Consider the following 15,871-nt stretch of genomic DNA (forward strand, 5'->3'; position numbering starts at 1 on the left):
TGAGGCGCTGCACAGCTGAGAGTCACTTGGCTGTGACTGGGAAGTGAAACGGAAAGGGACTGAGCAGGATAAGCCTGCAGAGCTCACTGCTAGCAGAGCAGAGCGAGGAGGATCTTTTTACATTAGCTGAGCCTCGGGCACATGCAGATAACAGCAAAGCTCCTGCCTGGCAGGAGAGGCACCAACACTGCAGCCCTGCATCACAGCTGGCAATGTTTATCCAATCAAAATAAAAGAGCGCTTTTTATACTTCAAGGTTTTGTCTTCACATCTGAATAATATCTCATGTCTTTGCTTTTGACTAAATATAGACTGACCTGAAAACAACTGAATACAAACATCAGATAGAGGCCCGCCTCAGTTTATAATAACTCTCATTTACTTTAATCCCCCCCCCCACACACACACACACAGTGATTTAACAAAGGACAACACTCACTTATTTGACTGTTTAATATACAAGACAGTTTCCTATGAAACACATTTATACAGGAACACCAATTTACAGCACATTTGAGCGAATACTGAAGGAGAGCTCCACTCAAAACCTGGATGATGTCATCAACGTGTCATCACTCGGGTGACAGCTTGGAGGTTAAGAGTCCTTCTGAGTGCAGGTCTAATTCCCTCCTGGGAACTTCAGTTTCTCCCCCCGTTAAAAACATGTAAACGAATCCCGGACAATCTCCCAAAATTGCAGTATATTTACTTCCAGCAATAACCTTTATATAACCTTTAATTAACCCCCTCCCCCCAAAACCAAATAGTTTCCTATTGCAGGAACTTGCCATAACACTGATGTTGATATTTTTTGTTATCAGTTTGCTGATTATAAGTTATTTGATGCTATAATAAGATTATTTGTCCTCATTACAGATCGCTGTGACTGACAGCTGCTTTGAATAAAGAAGGAGCAACTGCTGATGTCTGAGTGGGTTGTTCTGATGTAAACTATTCAAAGTGAACTATTCAAAGGTTTTGTGGGAAGCTGCTATGGGAAACTTTATTTGAAAGTAATGCAAACGTACACCAAGCAAGGTAATTGTGCAATCAACATGTTAGGTCTCTCCTCCAGAAAAGCAGTTTATTCACCAGGACCCACTGGCTGCAACCATGGCAGATGGGAATCGGTACTATTTAATATTTTACATGATTCATTTAGCAGCTGCAAAGCTGATTGGTAACAGTCATCAGGAGCTGTAGGCTAAAAAGATGCACTTGATAGATTAATGTCTGTCTTACACCATTTTCAACTGCCCACAACGTCAGTTTTGGAAGAGACCAAAGACACAACATATCGGGGGTTGGTGGCGAGCTTCAGAGCTCACCTGGTATGCAGATTTCATCAAAGCCAGGCTCTATGTTCCCAGACTTTGTGCTAAGCTAACCTAACCAGCAATAATTTTATATTTAATAAACAGATGTGTGTTTGATTATCATTCCTCTCATCCATCTCTTTTGCTGCAAATGGCCCAAAATGTTAATTCCAAGCAGTTATAGGTGAAAATAATGTGCAGACAGTGTGATGGTAATATAACATGAGAGCGACTTGTTAGCACGTTTTCTGTCTGTATAATAATGGTTTATGTTTTAAGAACTAGTGTCTCTCTGGGAAGCTTTAGTCTCATTTCTGAAGCAGCAGCGGGACAGACGTTGCTCTCGCCCCCGTCCTCGTCACCACTTCACAGGCTATTCAATTAGCAGAAGAAGCATGGGAGATGGAGCCATAATGGAGCTGATGAGATGCACAAGGACAGGTGACACTAATCAGAGCGGCGCCCCATTGTCTCTGTGTGGGCATCATTAAGGAAAGGGAGTAATTTCAGGCTTTTTTCCCCCTCTCTGAGCCTGAATACACTCATGCTGCCTGCGTGCATTCCCTTCCTTGTTATCAATTTGCAACATGTGTGAATATATCCACTGAAACGAGTGAGAGTGTAAGGAAAACAAGAATATTTGACACCTCAAAAATAGGTTTTAAAGTGTAAGTTCTTATAAATGCCACACTGATATACTGATGTGTTAGCTTCAATGGCTCTCAGACACATCTAATTCCCCAAGGATTTACTCTCACCCTGTAATCTGTAAACTCCTTCTGTTGTTGGTTCAGAAAAGGCTGAGGCATCCACTCTTCAACACATCCACTTTCCTCTCCTCCATGTGAGTGGATGAGGCTGCTGATGAAGCGCGATCTGCCGAGGCGGCCTCAGGCCGATCCCAGAGGCCGGGGTTGCTTCTGTCTTCTGTCGAGTCTCTGGGCTGGACTACGAGGGAGTTCTGCGCCGCCTGCCGGTACCGAGAGCTGAAGTAACTCCACAGACACCTGAGAAAATCCAGCCAAAGCACAAAGATTAGGAAAAGACTCAAGGTTTGACTGCTTCATCCCACATAATTTTGCCGAAAAAGTCCAATTAGCTACATTCGCACTTTGGCAAATCCCAAATAACTTTGTTAGTGTAATAACATAATCCTAATCTCATTACTAAGTCCCTCTCCTCCCATTAACTTAGTCGTTAGAGAGCGTGGAAGCCTGCAGCTGAATTCAGAGGGCCTCCCATACAGCCCAGTCTTAAAATATTCACGAGCTTCACCGTCTCATGCTGACATTAAAATTCTTTTGATGCATCAGTAAACACCGATAAGCCAAACTTTTACGACCACTAACCCAAATATGCTGTGGTCCTCTGCTTGCCGCTAAGCATCTGAATCCAAGCTGAGGCACGATCCCTACATGACTCATCGTTAGCAACAGATTCCTTAAGAGCTTGAGGGGCCGCAGGTCATACTTTTTTCATTATATTATATATTATATAAACAGCTTGTGGCTGTTTGTCCCTCCTCACCCTGCGGTTGACCCACAAATTTTCCCACTTTGGAAACAATCAATCTTAGTCATCAGTCATTATGTCTGGATTACAGGGATTAACACCTGGTCGTGTCTCCCAAATCCAACATACTGATTACACAAACCAACTGTTCACGTACCCTTTGAACATGCCATGAGCCAATCATCATTACTCACTTCCTCTGCGAGTTCTTGTAATCATTTGGCTAATTTGTGTACATCAGAACCTGCTACACTGGAGTGAAATTACACATTTTTCTATCCAGCACCATCTCCTGCAAAAACATCTATACAAGACGTCTTTGCTTGGTCAAAAACATGTTGGAAGAAACTGCTCGGATCGTCTAAGCCAGGATGTTTAATACTCCTGCACTGCAGAGAAAAGGTATGAAAGAGGTCAGTGTGGGCAGTTAAGATTCCAAAGAACAGGACTCCACAGAGAGGTCAACAAAGCTGCAAGAGTGTAAATGATTAAAGACCGTTTCTGTGAAAGTCCACAAGGAGTGTCCGGATGCTGCTCAATATTTACTGTTGTGAACTTCTTGTAAACAGGCACATGAAGATGGAAATAAGTATTAACAGAACCAGGTCTGTGTGTTTTAGAGTACATCAGGGCCATTAACTCCTTAACATTCACCCTCTTTATTAAACAGGGATAAAAACTTGGAAGCACTTTGTTTGTTGGACTCTTGCATGCAAACAGCACATGTGACCTAATATGACCAAAACCTTTTTGCCCTTGTGTTACAAAAAACTGTTGCTGCTGAACTGAGACCAACTGAACTGTGAGGATGTTTTTTTAAAAAACAAACAAACGATGTACTTCTTTGTGCACAGTAGCTCAAAATGTATCTGAAAAGATCTCACCAACCACTGCGCTCACCTTTTAGTTGCTATGCACAAACAGTTGTTACGAGAGCATTGTTGTATTGTTGTGCGAGCATCTGGTGCCTGTGTTGTCCTGCGGGCGGATTTTGCTTACATGGTTTGAGTCCGCTTATGAACAAAATGAGATACAAGTTGAATTTTGTTTAAATAAAGGTCAGCACAATAAATACTACACTCTTTCCTGAAGGGAGAGATCGCTTCCAGGTTGACAATCTCCTCCGCCCACAGCACAAAACTAGGGTATAAAAGATGGACAGAGCTCGCGGGTCTTAAAGGTGAATCCAGTGAGGAAGTGCTTAAACTTTCATTCTTTTTAATGACCAGTGGGGTCCTTCACTAAAAAAGACTTCCGGTTGCATAAAAGTCTCTGGGATTTCAGCCCTCGGCGCCCCCGTTTTCTGACTTCAGTAAATATAAATTATCCTCATTATTAAAGCTAAAAAGGAGGATTATTTATGGCATGCTAACTAAGTAATAACTCAATGACAACTCTTTAGTCAATACTCCTGCACTGCAGATTGTTGAAGAATTCCTTTGAACAACAATTAAATCCAACCCACCAAGATACTAATGAAAAATAGACTCATAAGAGGTCTTCACTAATATCTCAGTGGCTATGTTCATCTTCTATAATGTCTGTGGACACAACGGGTCACCGAGTGGCTTGATGAGTATAAAAAAAATGATAAAGCTTTTAGATTAACCAACTCTCAACCCAGAGATAACGGGCCAGTGCATTGGACTGTGTTCACCATCAAAACACCAAATTAAGAAATATGCTTTGGTAGAGTGGCATTTATAACTCGAATTGAATTCCAGAAACTCAACAGAGAATCAATGCCAAAGAAGCCATCAGTGGTCTTTTCTTTAATTTTTAATTAATCTGAATATAAAATGTTAATGGGTAAACCTTTGAGGAGTTGGTGATGGGAGCCAGACTAGCTCTTTCCACCTTACCTCCCACCTACACATTAAGCATCAGCGACTCAGAGAATGTTTGACAAGTGAAAAACAAAGTGTCCCATGTCTGTTTTGGAGTGGATGTGGTGGACAACAAATACATACATTCATACATACAACATACATAAAAAGAGAGAAAGAGAAAAAATGCTGAAAATGTAAAATTCTACTGTGACACTGGAAAAAAAGCATGTTTCAGTCTTGGGAGACCTTCCATGAGTGTGTTCTTGTAGGCACAGTGCATACCAACTATCTCAGTAATCAGTTACTGATCATTGGGTTCATGTGACTGATGTAGAAGCTAATCATGATAGCTTGACTCTGACGTGGCCAGGCAGCAACACACTGTATCATTTCCTACAATCAGCAGCCACTTAATATGAAGACATTCACCTTTCAGCGCTGCCTTCAACCTGATCGAAAACTAAGCGAAGACTGCTTATTTCCACCTGGATTTTTTCACCATTAAAAAAAAAAAAACTGTTTTAATTTAGCATTTTACAAAATAATAATAGGTGAACAAAAAAAATCCTTTTCCCAGTACACTGAATGCATAACCTCGGTCCACCACAGTAATTGGCTGCTGAGGCAAATCAATGCCTCAGATCAGAATTGAAGCCTTCGGCTTGTTTACAACATCTATCATTTGTTCTTATCAAGAGTGATCAGAGCAATTTTCCCTCCCTTAATATAGGTTTGATGGGACAAAGAAAAGCTCAATTCTCAGAGAATTGGAAAACACATTTCTTGTGCTTTGTGGTAACTAAACTGTCAACAGATAAGAGAGTCCATGGTATCAACTCGTGGGTAATTCATCTTACAATTGTGCTGTTGTGTTTTCCTTTGGAACGGCTTGCAAATTTGGTTTGAGGCCTTTTGCTCATATGTCAGCGCGAATGCTTCGTCCAAACGTTCACAAAAAACGAGAATGTAAAGCAGAATGTACGCTCAGAGCACTCGTCTCCAAATCTGCTCAACTTACGTGCAGTGGCCACTTAAAAGCAGCACATTTGTAGCCTTGTGTGCACTTCTAAATCTGTAAAAGGGCGATGAGCTATTCGTCCTCAGGCAGCTCTGCAAACTGCTGTAGACAGTAGCGTGAGGTGAGAGAGCAGTGTAGGCCACTTTGTATCATGTCAGTGCTAGCGGTTAGACGCCATCTCCACAGTGTCCCTTGTCACCAATCACATCCTTTTAAACCACCCAGGGAGCTCGACACCCCCCCTCACACACACACATACACACTCCCTTATCTGTCAATGCTGCTTAAATAATGTAATTAATGACTTAATTAACATTTCCATAATCTATTTTAATAAATCTAACACGGCATAATGAGAGTTTCTAACCTCCAGGCAATGGCATATAAAAATTCACAGCGCAGAGCTGCATGGTCAGGGCACTGTCGCAGCGCCGCAAACTCTCACCATGACAGTAAAGGCAGGAGAGAGCGCATACTGTGTGACAGCCCTCTGAAAGGCAGTTCAAGTCTGACAAATATCATGTGACTTCGTGAATGTGTCCAATAACAGACCTGCAGCACGAGGAGGAGGCAAGAAGATTATTTTGGAGGGTCAAAATGCCGGAAGGAGGCCAGAGCATCGCTGAAAGAAGGATTGTTCGAGTTTTTATGAGATGAACAAAAATGTATTCTTGAACTCAACTGTGAAATAAAATTATTATTGTCAAGTTGAGCTAACATGTGGAGCTGGACCTGCTGCGTGGTTTCGTCTAAATAAATCTTACATAACAAAAGATGCTGTAGCTGACACACAACAACTACACAGATCTGGGTGATTAATCAGATTTTAATCTCAGTTCCATTTTGCTTCCCAGTGATTATCCTGTTTTCCTTCTCTCACCCCAACCGGTCGCAGCAGATGGCCCCGCCCCTCCCTGAGCCTGGTTCTGCTGGAGGTTTCTTCCTGCTAAAAGGGAGTTTTTCCTTCCCACTGTCGCCAAAGTGCTTGCTCATAGGGGGTCATATGATTGTTGGGTTTTTCATTCTATGGGCAGTAAAACTTTTTGTCGTTCAACATCTGGCGAGTCCGTCCGCAGCTGCCTTTGTCTCTGGATCGTCCGGGGTCTGTCACTTTTGGTAGCAGGCAACAAATAGCTTCTGCCTTTTGTTGTTCACCCTGTAGCTACTGAGTAGGACCCTCAAGATGTGCAAGTCCACTCACCCTTGAGTCTCTCATTGGTGTCATAATCTACCAGGGACTGACTGGTGGATTTTCTTGCAAGACGAGGTTTTATGGTCAAATACACCCCCTAATTAGCACTTAACCCCATAGAAGATGAACCTGTGTCCTGCACTTATTTTCTCCCATTGGTTTTTTGTTGTGAACTCAAATTAAGCAAATGAGTTCACAACAAGGATCCAACATGATGCAGACAATAAAAGGTCATTCTGAGCGGTTTGCTTGTTTATCTTCATCTTATCCCTGTCTGTCAGACTAACGGGCAGAGTCGTGGGTGGGGGTGAGTTGGGGTCGTTCCTTACTAGAGCTCCCACCCTTGGGGCTGAAGTGTGACTGAGATGCACACTGACAAGGGGCAGCAGGACACTGGCACATCCCAGGCAGCACAAGCACAATGAGACACAAGGTCTGTGTAGACCACCAATCCTAATGAGGGCTCCCATTAACCTTCTTACTGTACCAGTAATAATGTACAGTTAGGTCATTAACTATTTAGACAATAACAACTTTTGCAGTTTTACCTCTGTACACCACCACGTGGATTTTAACATTCACTTTTAATTAATTCAAAGGGTTTTTAAAAAGTATTTTATTAGCTTTCTTTTTTATACACAGTGCCCCATTTCCAGAGGCTCAACTGAAAACTCGATGACTGAAAAGTTGATCCATTGGGTTGAGATCTTATGACTGACTTGTCCATTGAAGAATTTTTAAATTCTTTGCTTTGAGAAGCTCTTGGGTTGTTTTTGAGGTTTGCTTTGGATTATTATCTATTTGCACTATGAGTGCCGTCCCACCAGTTTTCCAGCACTGGGGTGAACGTGAGCAGAGAGTGCTGCCCTGTACCCCTCACAATTCATCCTGCTCCTTTTATCAGCAGTGACATCATCAATAAAAACATTACTGACCCAGTTCCACTAGCAGCCATACATGCCCATGCCATAACATTACATCATGTTTTACAGATGATGTAGTATGCTTCAGGTCCCAAACTGTTCCTTTTCTTCTCCATGTTTTTCTCTTCCCATCATTCTGGTACATCTTTCAGTGCCAGTTTCATCTTGGCTTCTGTCCAAAGGCTGTTTTACAGAACTGTGCAGGCACTTTTAGATGTTTGTCTAATCTTACCTTCTTTTTCCTGGGTGTAACAAGTTGTTTGCACTTTCTTGGTTGTAGGCTTTCAATCAAAGCAGAAAAATATAACTAGTAGTTCAACTTTAATCGAACTGAGTTTTTTCACACCTGTTGGTGTTACTGAGCCGGTCAGCACAGACCTCTTTTTAAGAAGGACCCAGATTGTTGATTTGGACACTCATGACGTTTTTACTAAATCTATGATAGTTCAAATGCCTTCCTCACTAGCACTGATATTTCTTTAGGCCTCAATTTCAACACTTGAAATCAACTACAGATTGTTTATCTGCATACTTTGTCATGAAAATACAAGGCAAGCAGGCTCACTTGGATATCAAACTGCTTGTCCATCAACAGTTTAATTTTTTTTTTTAAACCTTGGAAAGTGGTTTGGCTGTGTGTAAAAATGACTATGATTGTTAAACCACTTGAGTTAAAGTTGAAAGTCTGAACTTCAGTCTTATTTTTGATTGATTTTTAATTTAACATCCACTGACTGTAGCTCTGTACAGGGGCGAGAATTACAAAAAAAGACAATGCATCATTGTCCAAATACTTATGGACATTATGGACCTAAACAGATCATCTGTTTAACTTGTTATGTAGACACATGGGAACATGAATAGCACAAAGGAGATGCTCCAATGTGCTACTCACTGAAAACCACATGTCAGCATGAATGGTTCCTGTAAGAGTGTGAGCATTTGAACTAAAACATATTTGAACCTCTTTTGACTTAATTATCGAGCAAATACCTGCAGCTGAGATCTGCTGAGAACGCAGCCCATCTGACGCTGCCAAACATGCTGTAAACAAACCAACTTCCTGTCATAAAATTACAGCTCATTACTAGTGTGGATAAGGGCTTCAACAACATAATTATGCAGAAGCACATTACCACCACTATATTTATTAATTACCAGTTGAGTAGCCACATTCCTTGCAAGGGCGGTTAATGGAGAGAGAGGAAGGGGAAAAAAACGTTAGAAGCCTTGTTGAGTTAATTACAAACAGCCTGCCTTTTTTTTTCCTCCAAGTTAAAACAAATACTAGAGGAAGGACACATGTAGAACACAAAGTTTTAATTTTGCTACTGGCACAGAAAGCTGTTTAGGGTGATTGGAGGGTCACTTCCACTGCCACCATCATATTTTAGAAAGTATGTTATTAAGCAGGGGAGCTTGTCTGAATCCCAGCATCCAGTTTAATTAAGCAAAGTCGGCAAAGCCACATTAAAAACATAGCTTGATTTTCAAAAATATTATTAGGAAATATAATTCGAAGTAACCCATTATATATTTATCACTAATTTAGGCAATTACAGGTTACATAACCTGTATCTGTAATCTGATTACAGGACCTGCCATATGCTGCTTTCTAATCAGAGAGTAGTTATTGTTTATGCCAGAAATCTAATGCATTATTTACAAGTAAGATGTTAATAAAAACAGACTGTTCATTTACTAATGGTTTACAGTACCGCAGGCATCGTTCCAATTAGCAATATAGAGATGGAAAAGGAGACTAAGTGAAAACAAGAGAGGTGGGAGGGTGCTGTGGGTCAGACAACAACATGTTTTCAGAGATGATTATTTGGATGACACAGGCACTCGCTGCTTCTTGTTTTTAAACTCACATAAAAATGAAATGTTACTTGATAATATTGTTTTATGCATTTAGCAGAACAGAATGTGGAAAGAGTGCGGAAAGAATGTTATCACCATTTTAATCATTAATCATTCTGACCGTGTTAGACTGAGTTCAGCCCAAGGGCACTCCATGGTGGGAAAAAAACAGTACACATATGAGTTAGTTAATAAATGCACAGTAAAACAGAACACACTCACTTGATGAGCAGGGTCTCTGTCAGTATACCGAAGAAAATTGCTGCCACTTTAAAGGTGCTGGGAGGAGGAGGGCTGGTGAAGGCCGTCATCATGCAGTAAACAGCGTAGGGCACCAGACTCATCAAAACGGTCGCTGTGATCAGCACGAGCCACGTCTGCCACTGGAAGCTCACCGACCGCCACGGGGAACTCCTCTGCAGCTGGTACTGGACGACACAAAAGAGGAAGCCTCGTGACAACGTTCATTCTACATGTAGAAACGCAGAAATGTTTTTGATTCTGACCTCCGTGATCACGTTTGGATGAACCCACTTTAAATGCTCAAAGCAGTAAAAAAAGCTCAAGTTGCGTAAACTTCATATTTAATGCTACAATAACGTTCCTGCGACACTTTCATTTTTTAATTTAGCACCCTGATTATTTCGGAACAACTTCAACTACAGTGTGGATGAAAAGCACCACTTAAAAGTACAATTACCCTGTGCTCATTTCGACTGAATGTGAGCTTGTGTGTGCGTGACATCAACATATTCATGCTATTGGTGAGGGATAAAACGAAAGCATTAAAATGAGTCCTGTCAAGCTGAGAGTATTATGCAAGAAAGACAGGAGAACATGAAGTAAAAGCAAAGACCAACCGTCAACCTGTCTGTCAGCGTCACTCTGTTTATTAATAATGTCCAGACTGCCCGCCTGGAAAGTGAAGGGTGTGCATATTATGCATGCGTTATGTCCTTCTAAGTGGTTTGGTAAATTATATTTTGTAGTCAGTAGCTCAGGTTGTTTTGTTTACCTGAATATGAGCTCAGCAAATCTATGACACGAAGAGTTAAGTGAGCTGAGCCGATGACTATCGCCACGTTAGCGCAGACAGGTAAGTGCAGAGCGCTCTGGCTCAGTGTGAAATCCTCCAAAGTCAAATTCAAGCTGTTTCTCTGAAGTTTGCAAGATTACATAAATAGAGACTCACAATTTTGAAACACAATAACATGATCTGCATTCTTATCTTATTGTTTGTAATTTAAATTTTTGTCATTTAATAATGTATACTTTATTGATCCCTGTGGGGAAATTACTTTCTCTGAGTTTACATGAAATGTTTGACTTGAGTCCATAAATTCTGGAGAGCACCTAAACAACACTGTACTTTCTTTATTCTCCAAAAGAGGAAATAAAATACCCACATTTAGCATACTTTAGACATCAAACATCATTCAAGCTAATTTCATCTATTGGTTAATTTCAAGAGCCAATAAAGGCAAAACGAACGTTGAAACATGTCTTAATAAGGTGTTATAACAGCAGGAGCGCTGTGAAAGGACATGATATTAAAAAGAATATTATTAGCATAAAAAATGGCATAAAAAACAGGTTCAGGCACTCCACAGATTTGGATTAGTTTGTTTTTAATTTCTCTAGCTGACTAAAATAATGGCCTGTTACTGCTTGTCCAAACCTAACTTAAGTGCCTGGAGTGTGCTGACTGATTCACTGGAGAACATACTTCATGTTAAAACTACCAGCTGTGGTTAACGCATTAATATTAAAACACGAACAGGAACAGTGAAATCCCAACAAAACTAAGAGACGGACCTTTAATTGTCTGAAGATAGATATCCTTTCATTATTTCTTCTGTTTAACATGGAAACACTGGCAGATTTTTGTCATTTCAATCTCCTCCCATTCTGTTAACTTCATGGATTAAAACAACCCAACCTTTCCTGTGCAAATTCACATCAAAAGCTCTCAGAGAAAACACTTGTATTGTGAAAAGTTTGCAGTAACTTGTGTAAAAACAGATTTAAGAAAAACTGCGCATAACATTGTTGACATCTAGCGACTGATTTATGTGTCATTTGACCACAACAGAGAATAAGTGAGAGAGCAATACCATCCCGAAGGGAAAGAATGAAGGATAAATCATCATTAGACGATAGGGAACGGTCTCAAGATAGCACTGCGCGCCACTTCTGCAGCCCACATGGAAATACCTAAATGCAGCCAATGCTTACTCAGCTGTGATTGGTCAATACAACTTGGACTACAAATGGAAGTACAAAAATGTTGACCCGATCGCCACAGATCTGGTATATCCATACAAAGATCTCAGTTTATAGAGATTAATAGCTGTCCACCTCGTAGAAATTAGAGGCACTCTAGCTTGTAAATGTGTCCCCAGCTTAAAGCAGTCAGCATACACTGAGCAGCAGAACACAGTTTCTTCATATCCAAATCCTAGTACAGTAACTGCACTTTGACCCTGTAATAGAGATTAAACAAAACCTCCTAATATTGGAAGAAACTCAAACTAATGCTTTAACCTCACACCTGCTCTACACATTCAGTGCTTCATTACTTCAGGCTTGGCATGGTTGTACATAACACCTGAAAGCAAGATAAAGCACACACACACACACACACACACACACACACACACACACACACACACACACACACACACACACACACACACACACACAACAGACACATATAAGCACTAAAAAATGCATGCAGTCATTAAGTGTGCATGCCTTAAGTCCTGTCCAAATATTGCCTCGCTCTGGAGACAAACCAAACCACTTAAACAGTGTTTGATTAGCGTCTGGAATTCATCTGCAAATGCACACTTGCCTTGTCCTCTTTCATGGCTGTTATTCATTAATTAGATTCTTTGTGCAACTGAGCTATCCTCAATGTTTAAGGTTACATCAGGCCCCAGTAAGTGGCTGGCTGATAACAGAATGCATCCATCTTCATTACTCAGCCCTTTCTGTCGAGGCTTGCTCCTCCACAAGTGAGCAATGTCAGTAGGTTCTAAGAAGCTGATACATTTCATTGCATTCAAATCCTGAACTTTTGCCTCCTTTGATTTCGGTTGATCTGATTAAATTACTGGGTTATGGTTTCCACTCGTGTTCTCTCGTGGTTCTTTTGTGGTGTTTTTTTTTCCTTGTCAAGGTCGAGCAGTGTCGCAGCCAAATGAAAACCAATCACCTTTTGGGGTTTATATGTATATATATATATGTATGTATGTATGTATGTATATATATATATATATATATATATATATATATATATATATATATAGTCAGTGAATTTAGTTATTCAGAAATGACTTCTTCTGAAATTGAATTTTCTTAAATATCTGTTGGTGAAAATGTTTTTATTAATACAAATAAAAAAAGAAAATACTGCGAGCCATCGTTCTTGCCAAAGAAGCTCCAGACGTTGAGATAAATGTCTGCATAAACCGAGACATGACTGTACTCCCAAGGCTATCTTCTTTTATTTTGGGAACCTTATAAGGAAAGCTATTAAAAAAAAAACCCCAGTTGTGGTGGTCAGTCCTTAATGTTTGCGAGACTGAAAGCATTTGAACACAATCCTAAAAAGGCAGACTGAAATGAAGCTGTTAGCGTCATATCCATCAACCGGGCTGCAGCTTTTAGTCACATCAAGGCCAAACCAGTCTTAGTGTGTTTTATTGTAAGCTCTCCGTCAAATTAATTATCTGTGAAGACGCTGAGTAAGGCGACAATAAGGAGACAGCCAGTCACATCTGTCTCACCTCCACGTAACTCTGCATAGAATGAAAGCAGGTTTTGAGTATTTTGGGGAGGAGAGAGAAAGGAGACGCAGCGGTGCATCGTCTTCGTGAAGGGAACTGATTACAAACACAGTACATAAAGGATATCTACCCCCAGGTCTGCCCCTTTATGGAGAGGAACGCCGTCTTGCCAGAAATTACATTTGCTCTGCAGCCAATCCCAAATTCAAATAACACGTGGTAATCCAAACACTACACTGAGAAGCAATAATTTAAAAACCCAACAAGCAATACATTAAAAAAAAATCAGTCTGTTATTTACTCCTGATGTTTTATGACTATGACCTTTAAACACTATACTAATCAATCAATACAGGAGGGAAGAAGCCTATTGGGAATATTTAGATTCTACAGATTGTGAAAGTAGGGCACTATTTATCCAAACACAATCATTATTAATAGCCCGACTGTCAACCCAAATACATTTTCTACATATTTTCCACATTAGCCCCTCTCCCTCCAGAAGTACTCATACACAATGTCCAGCAAAGGAGATAATTAATGAACCACAGCTGTCACGTCAGTGTTATACAAAAATATGTTAGAATCCTCATAAAGTCATGGTCAGAATGTTTGGCCCATCATTTAAAGGACTGTCATGGCGATATTACATCACATAACTCCAATAATAACATCAAAGTTTTAATATAACGTGTTGGAGAGGAACAAACCGCTACAGGTGATGTAATATGGCAGAAGATAATCTGATCCAGGTCTGTATGTTTTTCTGTTTCATCGAGGTTTTTACGCAGCGTTTACATTCAGAAAGAGGACAAGAAGCGAAATGAAGTCTTTGATTTCACTTACAAGTAGAAAAACAAACAAACTTACAGCCTTAGAGCTGCTCTAGCAATATTGCAATTTTTCATGTTTTCAGTAAAATCACATAAAGATTAAAAAAATGTAAAGTGCACTTCTAGTTGTTAAATACTGCAGAAAATGTCATGATGTGTTGGTTAGCTGAATGCTGAAAGTACAGGAATGAGTATCCATAAAATGCTAAATACATTATAAAGTGTTTTGTTTTTTTTTATACTGTTGAAACTTTTTGTGAGGAATCAAATTTTTTCAAGTTCTAATGTGTTTCTAAGGAATCAGAGATTTTTTGGGCAAAAATCTTAATATTAGGAAACTGACTGTCAAACACACATAAAAAAAGGCTTATGCAGCTAGTTTTTTACTGGTGTCTGGAACGATACAACGAGCTACTACTGCCAGAACTACAAGATGTTTGCTGACAGCCATTAGACAACAAAAATCAAACGACATGCTTTCACCTACCAGACACTGGGCTGTTAAATACGTTACACAGAGAGATGGGATGGTATTATACAGTCAGGAGTAATATGTTACAGTTATTTTGCTTGGAAAGGCCAGTGTCTAATTAACATTAAGATCCATTACTCTTGCCACAGTAGATATCTAGATTGGGTTCCCCAAGCTGCGTCAGTATTTAGTAACCTTTAACTGGCCTTTATAGGTGTATCGACAAACTCTAGTTAGATCTCCTAATTTCAGGTGTGACACAAATTAACTCTGTAACATGGAAATGCCAAGCAGCTCCTGAGACCGTCTCCCGTGTAAGTGCTGCTTGTTTGCAAGCAACAAGGATGAAGTTCTACTTAGCATGACCAAACTCGAAAGTCTATTAACTTATTGAGATTAAAAGCCTGATGCCTTCCCTCCCCACTCACCCACCCCTCCGTGGCCCCATCCCCCGGCCGACATCACACATCCAAAGGAGAAAGGTGATTGATGAGAGCCATCAGGCTGCTTGGAATCTCTTCTCTCATTAGACTCCTTATGCATCTGAGCCTTTTCAACACACACTGGGAGAGCAGGGGAGGGGGATGGGAGCAAAGGGGGTGTAGATCCTCTGACTTTTTAGAAGATAACTACTTATACTAAAATATTTACCTTGTACATTAATCTCTGGGAAATTAATTTGCCATTATACTTTCTCTCTGGGAAAAAAAGAGACTTTTTTAATTGAGAAGTTTGAATCCCGACTCCCTAATCTTCATGCTTAGTGAGCGCTGTCTCTTTTGACTCACTCATTGGACTGGCTGGAAATTAATGTCCCAGAGGGAGCAGTGTTTGGACAGTCAGGGTGGATCCTATCATCGACCACTGAGGTTCTCCTGAGGAGGGTTAGCTAAAGAGCCGAAAAGGGAAGCAAAGACTGTTATGTATGCATATCCCCAACAGACACGATCAATCACATTAATGCAAGTGCAGCACATTATTATGTACTTAATTTCCAATGGATAGTAACATTACTATAATGTGCTGGTGATTGCACTGCAGTAAACCAACTGGGGTCCATTCTGTCCAGACAAATAATCTCATTACATCAAAGACAACAACCAAGATAAACAGTGAGAATCA

At 40.3% G+C, this 15,871-nt stretch overlaps 1 protein-coding gene across 2 annotated transcripts in view; it reads right to left on the bottom strand.

Moving 5' to 3' along the window:
• Nucleotides 1-511: 511 nt before the first annotated feature.
• The window catches only part of LOC146607714 (uncharacterized), an 86,106-nt gene continuing 70,746 nt past the window's right edge, over nt 512-15,871 (bottom strand). Inside the window, exons 4-6 of one of the 2 annotated variants that reach the window (XM_085347817.1) lie at nt 9,876-10,081; nt 2,075-2,323; nt 512-1,735 (exon numbers count right to left, since the gene is read on the bottom strand). In XM_085347817.1, the coding sequence (XP_085203943.1) occupies nt 2,107-2,323; nt 9,876-10,081 (423 nt within the window). In that variant the 3' untranslated portion in view covers nt 512-1,735; nt 2,075-2,106. Of the gene's footprint in view, nt 2,324-9,875; nt 10,082-15,871 lie in introns of both variants that reach the window. The other variant, XM_085347816.1, reaches the window with a different exon arrangement.

The sequence above is a fragment of the Diplotaxodon limnothrissa genome, linkage group LG23 (genome assembly GCF_057381915.1).
Source record: "Diplotaxodon limnothrissa isolate DT_005_m linkage group LG23, D_limnothrissa_male_GT1.1, whole genome shotgun sequence".
Taxonomy (NCBI): Eukaryota; Metazoa; Chordata; class Actinopteri; order Cichliformes; family Cichlidae; genus Diplotaxodon; species Diplotaxodon limnothrissa.